We start from the raw sequence: 16,048 nt of genomic DNA, 5'->3' as shown, positions 1-16,048 counted from the left end.
ATTATATTCATATTCTCACACATATCTCTGAACTCCGTGTTAGCGAATTCACCTCCATTATCGGTCAAAAACTTTGCTGGTGTCCCAAGTCCAGTCCCTTTCCATTTTTCCACAATTTTATCTAAAATAACCGTATATATATGAGAAATATTAAACCTCGTAGCCAGGTCAACAAAATGTAAGATGAAAACATTTGTCTTTTTTCCATACCTTTAGATCCATGGCAACTACCTCGTTAAAGTCACGTCCTAATAGAACACCTACAATAGGACATGGGGGGCGTCCGTCTGTACTACTTCCAGATTTCACAGTTCTCACTAATCTCTATGAGCCTCATATATTCCTCATCAACCACATCTGCATCTTTTAGCAGGATCTTTAAACGTTGACAAGTAGGGTGGGTAAATTGTCTATGTAACTTTAAGACAATTTGTTTTCCTCTTATCCTTATCACCATTAATACTTGTCTAACACACTGATGAGAAACATCAGGTTTTATTAAGGGGATACAATAATGCCCTGACTGGGTAAACTGCAGATCAACCGATTTCTCAAAAATGATTGCCTCATCGTGTTCCATGTCAAGTTTCATTTTTGCCTTTTTCATGGAAGGTTTACCCAAAAGCAGCGGTATCTCACTAGAGACTACATCTAAACTTATAAAATGGCTTACTCCAGCGATCTTACATGGAATTACCACTCTCAAGTGACCTTAAGGTGTCATCTCCAAACCTAAAACACGTAGAACGTTTATATTCCTCAACCTTGCGTTGATCCTCACTACTTAGTGACTGAAGATAATATTTTAACCAATCTACCCACATATAGTTGGAGTACATGCACTAACACCGCACAATTAAAGGAATCCACGACCAATACAGTCATCACAGGACTAAATTTCCTTTGACCAGTATAATCTGTTCACATTCATTATTATCTTCATCCTCAGAACTACTTTCTTAATGCATCATTTCAAAGACCATGCATCTTCATTCTGGGCAATTCGCCTCATAAATGATACTTAGTCACATCTAAGTCATTCCTGGGATTCATTTGCCTATTACTACTGTCCCAATTTTGTCTTCTGTTGCTATAACGTGATATCAAGAAATAGCTGAGTGCACTGGATATAACAAAGGCTATGAGCCCCGACAACATCCCGGCTCTAGTGCTGAAGACTTGTGCTCCAGAACGAGCCGCGCCTCTAGCCAAACTGTTCCAGTACAGCTACAAAACTGGCATCTACCAGACACTGGAAAATTGCCCAGGTATGTCCTGTCCACAAAAAGCAGGACAAATCCAATCCGGCCAATTACCGTCCCATCAGTCTACTCTCAATCATCAGCAAAGTGATGGACGGTGTCGTCAGTGCTATCAAGCGGCACTTGCTCACCAATAACCTGCTCACCGATGCTCAGTTTGGGTTCTGCCAGGACCACTCGGCTCCAGACCTCATTACAGTCTTGGTGCAAACATGCTGAACTCCAGGAGGTGAGGAGAGAGTGACTACCCTTGACCATCAAGGCAGCATTTGACCAAGTGTGGCACCAAGGAGCCTTAGAAAAATTGAAGTCAATGGGAATCAGGGGGAAAACTCTCCAGTGGCTGGAGTCATACCTGACACAAAGGAAGATGGTAGTGGTTGTTGGAGGCCAATCATCTCAGCCCCAGGACAATGCTGCAGGAGTTCCTCAGGGCAGTGTCCTAGGCCCAACCATCTTCAGCTCCTTCATCAATGACCTTCCCTCCATCATAAGATCAGAAATTGGGATGTTCGCTGATGATTGCACAGTGTTCAGTTCCATTCGCAACCCCTCAGATAATGAAGCAGTCCGTGCCCGCATGCAGCACGACATGGACAACATCCAGGCTTGGCCTGATAAGTGGCAAGTAACATTCACGCCAGACAAGTGCCAGGCAATGACCACCTCCAACAAGAGAGAGTTTAACCACCTCCCCTTGACATTCAACGGCATTACCATCACCAAATCCCCCACCATCAACATCCTGGGGGTCACCATTGACCAGAAATTTACCTGGACTAGCCACATAAATACTGTGGCTACAAGAGCAGGTCAGAGGCTGGGTATTCTGCGGCGAGTGACTCACCTCCTGACTCCCCAGAGCCTTTCCACCATCTACAAGGCACAAGTCAGGAGTGTGATGGAATACTCTCCACTTGCCTGGATGAGTGCAGCTCCAACAACACTCAAGGTGCTCGACACCATCCAGGACAAAGCAGCCAGCTTGATTGGTACCCCATCCACCACCCTAAACATTCACTCCCTTCACCACCGGCGCACTGTGGCTGCAGTGTGTACCATCTACAGGATGCACTGCAGCAACTTGCCAAGGCTTCTTCGACAGCACCTCCCAAACCCATGACCTCAACAACCTAGAAGGACATGGGCAGCAGGCACATGGGAACACCACCACCTGCACGTTCCCCTCCAAGTCACACACCATCCCGACTTGGAAATATATTGCCGTTCCTTCGTAGTTAAAATCCTGGAACTCCCTTGCTAACAGCACTGTGGGAGAACTTCACCACACATAAGAACATAAGAACGTAAGAAATAGGAGCAGGAGTTGGCCAATCGGCCCCTCGAGCCTGCTCCGCCATTCAATAAGATCATGGCTGATCTGATCCTAACCTCAAATCTAAATTCATGTCCAATTTCCTGCCCGCTCCCCGTAACCCCTAATTCCCTTTACTTCCAGGAAACTGTCTATTTCTGTTTTAAATTTATTTAATGATCTAGCTTCCACAGCTTCCTGGGGCAGCAAATTCCACAGACCTACTACCCTCTGAGTGAAGAAGTTTCTCCTCATCTCAGTTTTGAAAGAGCAGCCCCTTATTCGAAGATTATGCCCCCTAGTTCTAGTTTCACCCATCCTTGGGAACATCCTTACCGCATCCACCCGATCAAGCCCCTTCACAATCTTATATGTTTCAATAAGATCGCCTCTCATTCTTCTGAACTCCAATGAGTAGAGTCCCAATCTACTCAACCTCTCCTCATATGTCCGCCCCCTCATCCCCGGGATTAACCGAGTGAACCTTTGTACTGCCTCGAGAGCAAGTATGTCTTTTCTTAAGTATGGAGACCAAAACTGTATGCAGTATTCCAGGTGCGGTCTCACCAATACCTTATATAACTGCAGCAATACCTCCCTGTTTTTATATTCTATCCCCCGAGCAATAAAAGCCAACATTCCGTTGGCCTTCTTGATCACCTGCTGCACCTGCATACTAACTTTTTGATCTTCTTGCACTAGGACCCCCAGATCCCTTTGTACTGCAGTACTTTCCAGTTTCTCGCCTTTAAGATAATAACTTGCTCTCTGATTTTTCCTGCCAAAGTGCATAACCTCACATTTTCCAATATTGTATTGCATCTGCCAAATCTCCGCCCACTCACCCAGCCTGTCTATATCCCCTTGTAGGTTTTTTATGTCCTCCTCACTCTCCACTTTCCCTCCCATCTTTGTATCATCTGCAAACTTTGATACGTTACACTCAGTCCCCTCCTCCAAATCGTTAATATAGATTGTAAAGAGTTGGGGACCCAGCACCGACCCCTGCGGAACACCACTGGCTACTGGTTGCCAGTCTGAGAATGAACCATTTATCCCAACTCTCTGCTTCCTGTTAGATAACCAATCCTCCACCCATGCCAGAATATTACCCCCAATCCAGTGATTCTTTATCTTGAGCAATAATCTTTTATGTGGCACCTTGTTGAATGCCTTCTGGAAGTCCAAATACACTACGCCCACTGGTTCCCCTTTATCCACCCTGTACGTTATGTCCTCAAAGAACTCAAGCAAATTTGTCAGACATGACTTCCCCTTCGTAAAGCCATGCTAAATTAGGTTTATCCAAATGTTTCGCTACTGTCGCCTTAATAATAGATTCCAAAATTTTACCCACCACAGATGTTAGGCTAACTGGTCTATAATTTCCAGCCTTCTGCCTACTACCCTTTTTAAATAAGGGTGTTACATTAGCAGTTTTCCAATCTGCCGGGACCTTTGCCGAGTCCAGAGAATTTTGGAAAATTATTACCAAAGCATCCACAATCCCTACTGCCACTTCCCTCAAGACCCTAGGATGTAAGCCATCAGGTCCAGGGGATTTATCCGCCTTGAGTCCCATTATTTTACTGAGTACCAATTCCTTAGTGATTTTAATCGTATTTAGCTCCTCCCCCCCTAGAGCCCCCTGTTTGTCCAGTGTTGGGATATTCTTAGTGTCCTCTACCGTAAAGACTGAAACAAAATATTTGTTCAGCATTTTTGCCATTTCCATGTTTCCCACCATTAATTTCCCGGTCTCATCCTCTAAGGGACCTACGTTTGCCTTAGCCACCCTTTTTCTTTTTATATAACTGTAGAAACTCTTGCTATCTGTTTTTATATTTTTTGCTAATTTCTTTTCATAATCTATCTTCCCTTTCTTAATCAATCCTTTAGTTACTTTTTGCTGTCTTTTGAAGACTTCCCAATCTTCTATCCTCCCACTAAGTTTGGCTACCTTATATGTCCTTGTTTTTAGTCGGATACTGTCCTTAATTTCTTTACTTAGCCACGGATGGCTGTCATTTCTTTTACACCCTTTTTTCCTCAGTGGGATATATCTGTTTTGAAAGTTGTAAAATAACTCCTTGAATGAACACCACTACTCATGTACCGTCTTACCCTTTAATTTATTTTCCCAGTCCACTTTAATCAATTCCACTCTCATACCATCATAATCTCCTTTATTCAAGCTCAGTACGCTTGTTTGAGAACCAACCTTCTCACCCTCTAATTGGATATGGAATGTAATCATGTTATGGTCACTCATTCCAAGGGGATCCTTAACTAGGACATTATTAATTAATCCTGGCTCATTACACAGGACCAGGTCCAAGGTTGCTTGCCCCCTTGTAGGATCAGTTACATACTGCTCAAGAAATCCATCCCTAATACACTCAATAAACTCTTCCTCAAGGCTGCCCTGCCCAATTTGATTTGTCCAGTTAATATGATAGTTAAAATCCCCCATAATTATAGCTGTTCCCTTATTACATGCCCCGACTATTTCCTGATTAATACTTCTTCCAGCAGAGTTGCAACTATTAGGAGGCCTATATACTACGCCCACTAGTGTTTTTTTGCCTTATTATTCCTTATCTCTACCCAAACTGTTTCATTATCCTGATCCTTTGTCCCAATATCATTTCTCTGTATTACAGTGATTCCTTCCTTTATTAACATAGCCACCCCACCTCCCCTTCCTTCCTGCCTGTCCTTCCTGATTGTTAAATACCCTGGCATATTTAATTCCCAGTCGTTGTCACCCTGCAGCCATGTTTCTGTAATGGCCACAAGATCACACGGACTGCAGTGGTTCAAGAAGGCAGCTCACCACCACCTTCTCAAGGGCAATTAGGGATAGGCAATAAATGCTTGCCTAGCCATCGACACTCACATCCCATGAACAAATAAAAAAAATTCTACTGTACCTACTTTCATTATCAATCTGGCTGTCTTTAATCCTTCAGTCATATCGACACCTATGTCCAGTCTCTTAAATTCTGAAACCTGGTGTGGCACCTGCCTTTTGTATCTGGAACATTTCAAAACCTGGTAACCATCTTTGGGTCACATCAGAAGACCCCATTTGTTCCATGGAGGCTAAAGGGAATGAGTGTTTCCCCAGGAATTTTTTTTTAAGGCAGCAGACATTTGATCCAACAGAGTCTCCTTTTCCAAGAACTGGACACCAGTTGCCTGTCCATACAAGGCACCTTAGCACAAGCTAGTAATTTAAACACTAGTACCGATCCAGGGATTCCCAATTGGAACTTTGTCAACCTTTTGTACAATTTGTTAAAGTCCATGATATACTTTTCCATTGAATGACCATCCATTTTCTGAAATCTATCAAATGCTGACCAGGCCTCATAGGCACTCAACAGGTCATCTTTCTTTAGATTTGATCCAGAAATTCTATTAGAAAGGCGTCTCACTTCATCATTATCCAAAAGATCTGCATCCATCTCAGAAAATACCTTACTTCTGATTTTACTTCTTTCAGGAAGCAACAATGCCAAGGCCATGCCTTGTTTTCTCTTTGGCAGAGCAGTAACCCGTGACCACATATCAACCTCATTCTTCCACTGGTCATACAGTTCAAACTCTGAGAACATCGGAGGGAAATCATACCTCAACAATTTAAACTTGCTTTCTGCCATTGGCAGAAATGGCCACTAGGCTTTCAAGTTTTGTTTTAAGTCCAAAAAAAAATCATAGTTTCCAAACTCCATCTTTAGGCAACCATTCTCTAATGTTACTGGATAGCCCATGGTGAAGGATAGAATACTAGAGCCTGGTCTTCAGTTGCTTCAAGCCTTTATTCACAGAACATTACCACCACCACATCCTAGATCAGCTCTCATAAACGGATACAAGAGAGTGCCCAATTGATACACACCGCCTGAATACAATTAATACTAATTGATATAATCACATGGATACAATTAACATTGCTATCAGTCCTTTCCCATCACTGGATAGGGAAAGAGAAAATGAAATTATTATTTGACCATGTTTATTTGGTTCTCATTTGTGGTAGTTACTCCTTAACCCCCCCTTCTAAAAAGGGGGCCTGAATTAAAAGAGAGGATAGGGAAAGAGATGAGGCAGCAAAAAAGAAAAAACTGTCCTCTCACAATGTCTCAAAATGCTTTCTAATCAATGGATTACGTTTGAAGTGGACAGGAAATGGACAGGAAATCCTGCAGCTCCTCCGCAGAGCCGAACTGGTCAAGTTAAGTTCAGGGGGCCAGCAATCCCAGGGGAGTTTGGGGCATCAGGCAGGTTGATTTTTGTGGGGCCAGGTGCAGCATTAATGACCCATAACTCGTATCCAACCATCAATTCTGCATCTAACCTGCCCCTGCACCAGCCCAGATACACCCATTTGGGAGGAAGAGATTAATGAGTCAGAACGATTTTTATTGGGTGAAGCACTGAGCACTAGTGAGCATGAGCTGGGTGTAGAAAGGAAGAGAGTGATGTTCCTCCACAGTGGGTGGAGAAACGACCACCCTTGTCTGAGGAGCCAAAGGACCCAGATATCAGGGCCCAATCTTCAAAAAAACAATGATTCAGGAGCATAGATCTCATGTGCAGGCAGTGGAGGTGGTTTCCATGCATATGGTTGAGATGATGGAGAAGTGGGAGGAGTCCTCTACACACATCTGCAACACATTGCACAAGTTGCTTGCGACATGCAAAACATCCTGGAGAGAGCGACAATACAGGAGATTTTGGTGGCAACAAGGCACTAGGAGGAAGTTCTAAGGACATGGGTGGCTTCCAGAGTGGCAGCTACCACTGTTGCAATAGATGCTTCCCAGATTTGATTGGGACTATTCAGTCTGTAATGACACTGACCAGTAGCATATCTGAGCCTGTGCCCTGCACTAGTATGCTGCAAGGAGTGGTAACAGATGGAATGGGGGAGTACTTTGAACAGAAAGTACTTTCCTTCTGCCTCCAAGAAGTTTGATTTCATCTTTCTTGTCAAACACTTCATTTTGCCCTCAATGACTCTTAACACTCTATAAAGCACCTCAAATCTGTGTCCTCTGGTTACCGACCCTTCTGCCACTGGAAATAATTTCTCCTTATCAAAACCTTTCATGATTTTGAACTCTCAAATCCCGCCTTAACCTTCTCTGCTCTAAGGAGAACAATCCCAGCTTCTCCAGTCTCCCCACATAACTGAAGTCCCTCATCCCTGGTACCATTCTAGTAAATCTCTTCTGCACCCTCTCTAAGGCCTTGACATCCTTCCTAAAGTGTGGTGCCCAGAATTGGATACAATACTCCAACTGTGGCCTTTTATAAGGTTTAGTATAACTTCCTTGCTTTTGTACTCTATGCCTCTATTAATAAAGCCAAGGATCCCATATGCTTTTTTAATAACCTTCTCAACTTGTCCAGCTACCTTCAAAGATTTGTGTATGCGCACCCCCAGGTCTCTCTGTTCCTGCATCCCCTTTAAAATTGTACCATTTCGTTTATATTGCCTCTCCTCATTCTTCATACCAAAATGAATCTCTTCACACTTCTATGCATTAAATTTCATCTGCCATCTGTCTGCCCATTTCACCAGTCTGTCTATGTCCTCCTGAAGTCTGTTACTATCCTCCTCACTGATCACTATATTTCCGAGTTTCGGGTCATCTGCAAACTTTGAAATTATACCCTCTATACCCAAGTCCAGGTCATTAATATATATCAAAAGAGCAGTGATCCTAATACTGACCCCTGGGGAACACCACTCTATACTTCCCTCCAGTATGAAAAACAACCGTTCACCACTACTCTCTGCTTTCTGTCCCTTAGCCAATTCCGTATCCACGCAGCCACGGCCCCTTTAATTTTGCTAACAATCTATTATGTGATACTTTATCAAACACCTTTTGAAAGTCCATATACACAACATCAACTGCACTACCCTCATTAACCCTCTCCGTTACTTCATCAAAGAACTCAATCAAGTTAGTCAAACATGATATTTCTTTAACAGGATTCTTAAGCGGTCGCAATGGCCTAAGCAGCGACCGCCACCAAAAAGCACATTTTTAAAAAGAAAAGATATTTTAAAAATCAACGTTTCTGTGGAGACAGGAGGGGCAGGAATGCTCCCCCAAGTTCACACTCCTTGCAATCGCACCCCCCCCTCAACTGTTATCACTCCATCCTCACTCTTGAGACTTACCTTCGAGCCGCTGCCGGCGAGCCCAATATTCTTCTTAGTAAAATGCACGAGCTACCTGTGGAGGTGCAACAAGTGCCAAAAGCTCACACAAGAAGTGTCAACGAGGCTCGAAGACCAATTTCAGGCCAGCCTAGGACCTCCAGATTGGGGCGCGCACTGTCGACGCATAGTTGGCTATGGACTTAAAAACAGGCCACAAACAATTTCTACTCCAAAGTTTTTTTACGAAATAATGTGGTAGTAACTCAAATATGGGAACGATACAGAATACAGAATTCTTAAGTCACTGCGCTCACAGCACGGGGTTTGCCCAGCTTCAGATTTATTCCCATTGATGACGACCTTCTGACTACAGGCTTGCAACCAGTTACCTATCCAGCATAATAACTGGCTGCAAATCCCATATGACGTCATCTTTTCCAACAGCCATCTATGCAGCACTTTATCGAAGGTGTTGTGCCAAGTATAATACCTCTCCCACTTCTTTCAGTACGCTAAAGCGCCTTATCATAACCAAGACAATTTCTGCAGCTACCTCTAGTGTATCAGTTTTGAGGGGGCCTCTATACAGCATCACTGGTACCTTAGCATCATCTTCAGCAGTAAAAAGAGATGCAAAGTATCCATTCAGGAATTCACCCATACTCTGGTCTCCATGTCCTGCTAAATCTCCCAAAGGACCTATATGAGAGGGGAAATTTTAACTGGGAGTGGGTTTTGGGCAGGCAGAGCAAGCATTAAACCCACCCCATGTCGTTAATTTGAGGCCCATGAAATTTTAACTCCCAGGCCTCGTTTATATCCCGCCAGCCAGCTGCCCGCCTGAAACGGGCAAACAGAAGCAACTGGCTGGCTTCAGGCAGGTCAAAATCATGGGGTCTAGAGGCCGCCTGCCAACACCAAGGTATGTTGCAGGGGGAGGGGGACGAATTAGTGACTTGAGGAACTGCAGGATATATTGCTGCCAGTTGAGATCAGTAGAATAACCAAGAAAAAGGGCCACTTTGCTTATTGTGTAGAATACAGACAAATCCATTAACCTGTTTCACACAAAACTCAGTCTATACAGCTGCGATATAAGTACACATTTTTACAGATAATAGATGGTATCATTCCTATATAGGGTAACTCCTAGGCGGTAAGTGTGTTATCACCTTGAAACATAGTTCTGCTTATTAACACATGAAGGGCTAATCTCAGCATATCCAGTCATTCAGGAACTGCAATCGATAAAGCTAACAGAATGCTGAGGCACTCCGTGGAATCAGTAGAGTGTAAGTTTGAATCTGTCATGCTGAAGCTGCCCTGGTCAGGCTGTCCCTTGACTCCAGCGTTTAGTTCCAGTCACCGAGGCAGTGTGGAGAAGGGCCTCGAGGTAGATCCCTAATGTCAGGTGACTAAGTTCTGTGAAAAGGCTAGAAAAACTCATTCTTCATCCATGAGCAGGGACCTTGTAGAGGTGAATAAGAGATTAAGTGGAATAGAACTATTAAGTTAACCATGACTTTAGGACAAGGGGCATCGATACAAACTGGTAAAAGGCACGTTCAGGACTGATGTCAGGATGTAGTTCTTCACACAAACAGTTCTGGCATTGTCTCTGGGTAGGGGATAGTTATTATAGTGCTTATGGTATCATTGGTTACTTTGGTCACTGACCAGGATGAGGGGGGTGCACATGTACTGGTTATTGGGAGATGGCCTTGGTGGGGAGGCTGGTTTGATTTTGGTGGTATTTGAAAATTGTACAACTTTTATGTTGGCCCATCTGTGTAGCATCAATGAGCGAGAGCAGTTTTTCATTGTATTGTTATTCTAGAAGGCTAAGAGGCAGCGATGTCTGGTGCTTGTCTATAGTGACAGGTGGTATACAGCTGCTTTATTTTTGAAATTCAGGCTTGTGGAAATGTAGTTTCTGTTGGGTTGTCTTGCATCTCACATACAATATGTAATAAATGCATTTTTAAAACAAAAGCACACATGCATTGAAAACAGCTAATAACTTAGTACACTTCATAAAAGGAATGGTATATACAGTGCAGCATTATTAATCAATATCCATTTCAAATAGAATATTTGCTTGAGAATAAAGGCAAGTCGTTCTTTATGTATTTTGCAATGTTTTTTTAAATTGCAATTTCAATAGATGATGTTCCCATTAAACAGATTCTACTGTATTTAAAACAAACCTAGGAGGCATTACCTGTTGCGTTGTCTTTACAGGTGAGAGAGGGACTCCTTGTCGGCTCAGAACTGGCACAAACTGGTTGCTGATCACAGTTGCAATCACCTGACCTTGGGAGTTCAGCAGCATCTGTGGTGTAACTGCTTGTACTTGTAGGCTTTGTGCTGGTACTGCTGTCACCGGATTGGCTGTTGTTATTGTTGCTGGGTTCATGACTAAAGGAAGGGTTCCTATGACCTGTGTTTAAGAATGACAATATCAGTGACGGGATACAGTGAAATAAAAGTGACCACAGCTGCCAATATCAGAATATTACCATAGTGAGATTTTTATAAGCATAGTGAATTGGGATACCTTATTAGGACATATTACTTTGACACTTTCAGCAGTCTATTTTTGAACAATGAGCTGAATAGAATGAGGTCACTAATTTCTACCTTTTGATTGCATGGTATTTGGGGGAGGGTAGGGGGAGTACATTCATTTTCTTTGCATGGTTATCTTGTGCCGAAAGCAATGTGTTTTTTAAGGCTGCTCCCGGGAGGTGGTTTGGGTGTTGGGACGTGAGTTGCAGCTAAGCGAGCCTCCATTCTTATTCATAGTTTTATTTGGGAAATAAAGGTGGTTATGCTGGTCTTAACTTTATCAGGCTATAGAATGAGTGCAACAAAATCAAAAATAAGCCTATTAGTAGCAACATGACTGTGTACAATCACTTGAATGATATCTCTGTGCCAGCATTTCAACCATCAGCATGATTTTAAAATGAATTGGGATATTCACCCTTCCCCATTCTGTAAGCAGGAGGAATCAGCAACAGAAATAAAGCTCCCACATCCCACAGACTTTGCCTGTTTCAGCACATCAGGTAAACGCTAAGGGGTTGGGCCCGGGCCGGCAGTGACCTGCAGTATTTTCGTGAAGCCAGGAGGAGCACTCCTGGCTTCACAAAAATATAACCCAGAAACTTTTCTGGGCCATTTTTGGAGCAGCCAGCAGCTGTCACTTTAAGGACCACTGGCTAGGCCGCTTAATGCCAGGTCACTTGGGCACAGAAGGTGTGGCACACACTCCATCCACGTGTTTCTTAAAATTGCAATCGGGGTCCTAACTATGTCATAGGGCCCCGATTTGCATATGCACGAGGCCTGAAACAGATGGGCTCTCCAGCTGGCCAGTTGAAGGTCCTTTTAAAAATGACGGCAGCTAGAATGTCGGTATTAACAAGGCGGTAAGTCTACCGACCCCATTTTGAGGCTGATACTGCCGCGTTAATGCTGATTTGGCCAGATGAAAATCGACCCCGAAGTATCTATTGTTCCTGCTGCAGCGGTTCAGGGTTAGCCTGACTTCCTACAAGGAGTTGCAGAGACTATTCAGCTCCTACTACAGAAGTTGTACCAAATAGTTATTTGCTCCCTCCAGATTAGGGTGTGGTACCAGGAAGGGCTTTCGCACATTACGGCTGACTTCCCAATCGGCCACTCCTGGCAAGGTGCGCCGCTCACAGGAACCACTGGTCGGTAAATTGCAGGCCAGCAGAGTATAATATTTTTGTCCATTAATGGATGGAAAATCATTAGCTAGGGATGTGCAATCTCTCCTTAGATTGCTGGTGCTATAGTGAGATGAGTGAGAACTTCTCTATCAATTTCCCATTCTTGGCATCATCCTGGTGAATCGACGCTGTATGCTCTCTATGGCTTTAATATCCTTTCTATAATGGGGTGTCCAAAACTGCACACAGTACTCTAACTGTGACCTAACCATTTCCTTGTACAAATTTATCATAACATCTTTGTTCTTGTACTTGATATCCCTATTTACAAAACCCAAAATGCTATTGGCCTTTATCTATTTGCACTCTCACTTTCAGGGAATTATGCATTTGAACCCTTAGGTCTCTCTCTTTATCCACACCCTTCAAGCATCTTTCCATTGAGTGTTATTCTGCCCAAAATATATCACCTCACTTCTCCACCTTAAGTTACATCTGACACCCGTGTGTCCTGCTGGAGTCTTTTTCAATCTTTCTTACTTTGTTTCCTATCTGTCAGCCAACTTTCTATTCACGTTGCTATGTGAGTCCTAAATTTTTGTAACAAACCTCCTGTGAGACACCTTATCATGCGCCTTCTGAAAATCCATTATGCGCTACATTTACTGAATTCCCTTTACCCAAACAGACACTTCTTTAAAACACTCTATTAAATTTATCAAATACGAATTGCCTTTAACAAATCTATGCTGGTTGTTCATGATTATCACATGCATTTCTAAATCCTCACTCATTTTAACTCAAATCATGGATTCTACCAGTTGGCCCACAATTGACATTAGACTAAATGGTCTATTGGTACCCAGTTTATCCTTCTTGAACAGTATTGTTACATCAGCTACTCTCCAGTTCCCTGGCACAATTCACTTATCTAAGGAGCACTGAAAAGTTGTTAGAGCCTCTGCCCTCTCCTCTCTAACTTCTTTCAACACACTGGGGCGCGATCATCAGGATCCAGTGACTTATCAACCTTGAATTCTGCTATTTTTTTTCAGAACCAATTCCTTTTCTACAGTTGTCTCAAATAATTGTTCCTTATCCGTCACTGGTATACCTACATTCTCACTTCCATCATTATTTGTAAAAACTGACACAAAATATTTATTTAATATCTCTGCCATACCTTCATCCTCTACCACTAGATTCACACTTTCTTCCCCGAGTGATCCTACCCTTTCTTTAATTATTCTTTTACTTTTAATAAGCTTATAAAAGTCCTACTATTTCCTTTAATACTATTTGTTAGTCTTTTAGCCCTTTCCTTTTCAACTCCCTGCTATACTTTCTATATTCAAGATTTTCTTTAGTACTGTTAGTCCTAGTTTTGTCCTATGCCTTCCTTCTAAGTTTCAGTTTAGTTTTAATCTCCCACTTATCCATGGAACTCTACTTTCTGACGCAACCCTTTTTCATCTTTATAGGAATATATTTATTTTGTACTGTTTCCATCTCATATTTGAAGATCTCCCACTGATATCTCTTCTATCTGGTATCCTGTTTGGTAATTTTTCTGCCAAGTTCATTTGGGCCAGATCCCTTCTTATCTCGCCAAACTTTGCCTTTTCCTAGTCCAGCACCGTTCTCTTTGACTCTTCATCATCTTTTTCTATTTGGGCTGGAAGGAGGGAATCTACATCACATAATGTGAGACTGTCCAATCAGACAGTCTGGAGAAAACAGGCTCAGCAGATACAGGATGTTTCTTGGGCCACGTAGCAAGAATCCACACACCTGGTGATCTGGGAAGATGGACAAGCAGAGAGACAATTTTACAAACATAGATATATTAATAAATAAACTGGGAATAGCTATCAGGTTGGGTACCCAGCTACAAAGAGTGAGTCACAGTGCTGAGGTAGAAGTCGCATCTTGCACATATAGAGGGAGAACGGGCAGATCTGCAGATAATTTAAACAGTTATCAGAAGACAAAACTAGTGGTGAACTCCTCCCTCATCACCACTCATAATAAACCTGTACTAGTGACCCTTCTAGCTCGAGTAAGCTTACCTTGGGTCCCCATATTTAACTTGTAGCTTTAGCTAATGACTGCAGGTGAGATCTATAGCCTAAGCTGTTGATCATATATATGTTTTATTTCATTTCTGGGAAACAGGAATTAGTTACATTTTGTTTTTGTTTTCATGCTTTTATGTGGCCTTGATGTCTCAGCAGATTCTGCAGTCTCCTAAACACAGGTGACTTTTGCATATAATAACACACAGAGGTTGTACAAAAAAGATTGTCTGAACGTTAAGGTATTATGTTCAACTTTCCTATGCAACAAAGAAATGTTTATAATCATGAAAACAAATTAATATGCATCAGACCTGGAGCAGACCTACCTGTCCTTGTGCATTAGTTATGATTTGACTCGTAATTCCCTGGAAGCTGGGGACAGTATTTGTAATAACTGGAGTAGCAGTCAAAGAGCCCACAAGTGAAGTTTGACTACTGAGCTATCGGGGGAGGAAAAATAAAATCAGTTGCCCCAATATGAAAAACACACTGATAACGTACTCAGTAGAATCAAAATACACAGGCTATACACAACATTTCACAGCAATCAACTCCATATTAGTCTTAATTTATCCTTTCTCCTTTCAGATGCTAATAGACCTGCTATGCATTCCCAGCATTTAGAATCACAAGAAGGTATGAAGGAAACCTTGCAGCAAGCCTCCACGTCTACTCCTTCCACCAGGGGCCTAATTTAGTTATAGTATGGAAGACAGACCACAGTACACTATTAGACTTGGCACAAGGGGATAGCATAGCGGTAGATCAGATTATGCAAAAAAAAGAGAACATCAGGTTAACTTAAGAAAAAAATGTATTTATAATATTCTTAATTCTGCATTTTGAATTGCTATAAGGACCCTGTGCAGGTCTGAAGACAAAAACATTCCTTCATGATTGCCTGACGCATCTGTCCTGCTTTGGGCATTGGCTGGTCTGTTACAGATGGTTAATATTCTACCTCTTACAGGTGCCTAGATTGTTGCTGCTCCTCATCACAAGCATCCTTGTCTCTTTCAATTGCAATATTGTGCAGCATGCAATAATCTATGATCATTCTGCCAATTCTCTCTAGAGCCTCCTGTGAGGCACCCTTCGAGTGGTCCACACACTGGAATTGTTCCTTCAAGAGCCCAAAGAAATACTCATTGGCCCAGATTTTGCTGGAGCATGCCCTGTTTGTTAGACTTATTCGTGCACGTTTTAACATTTTTTATCCACAAAGTTGCTGGGAGTGCAAGCTGATAACGGCACAGCGAGGGCAACGGGGCATCTGGGACCTTAGTGAACGATGGGACCAACAGTCTATCTCCTCAATCAATGAGATTAAAGGATTGAGAAATAAACAGAGGAAGGACTGAGAAGGAGGGTGGGTGAATTTAATGTCAAATCAGGCACAGAAAGATAAATAAAGAAATGGAAAGAAAGATTAGATTAAGAGAGAGAAAAAGAGGCAGAAAGGAAAAATAAGAGAAAAAATTTTAAAATTTAAAATTTGACATTTTTTA

General features: G+C 42.5%; 1 protein-coding gene across 2 annotated transcripts in view; it reads right to left on the bottom strand.

The window, feature by feature from the left end:
• The window catches only part of pou6f1 (POU class 6 homeobox 1), a 182,637-nt gene that overhangs the window by 65,867 nt on the left and 100,722 nt on the right, over nucleotides 1-16,048 (bottom strand). For both annotated transcript variants that reach the window (XM_067976741.1, XM_067976742.1), the window contains exons 7-8: nucleotides 14,867-14,980; nucleotides 10,983-11,201 (exon numbers count right to left, since the gene is read on the bottom strand). In XM_067976741.1, the coding sequence (XP_067832842.1) occupies nucleotides 10,983-11,201; nucleotides 14,867-14,980 (333 nt within the window). The remainder of the gene's footprint in view (nucleotides 1-10,982; nucleotides 11,202-14,866; nucleotides 14,981-16,048) is intronic.

This window comes from Heptranchias perlo, chromosome X (assembly GCF_035084215.1).
Source record: "Heptranchias perlo isolate sHepPer1 chromosome X, sHepPer1.hap1, whole genome shotgun sequence".
Taxonomy (NCBI): domain Eukaryota; kingdom Metazoa; phylum Chordata; class Chondrichthyes; order Hexanchiformes; family Hexanchidae; genus Heptranchias; species Heptranchias perlo.
This window is presented reverse-complemented; position numbering and strand designations above follow the sequence as displayed.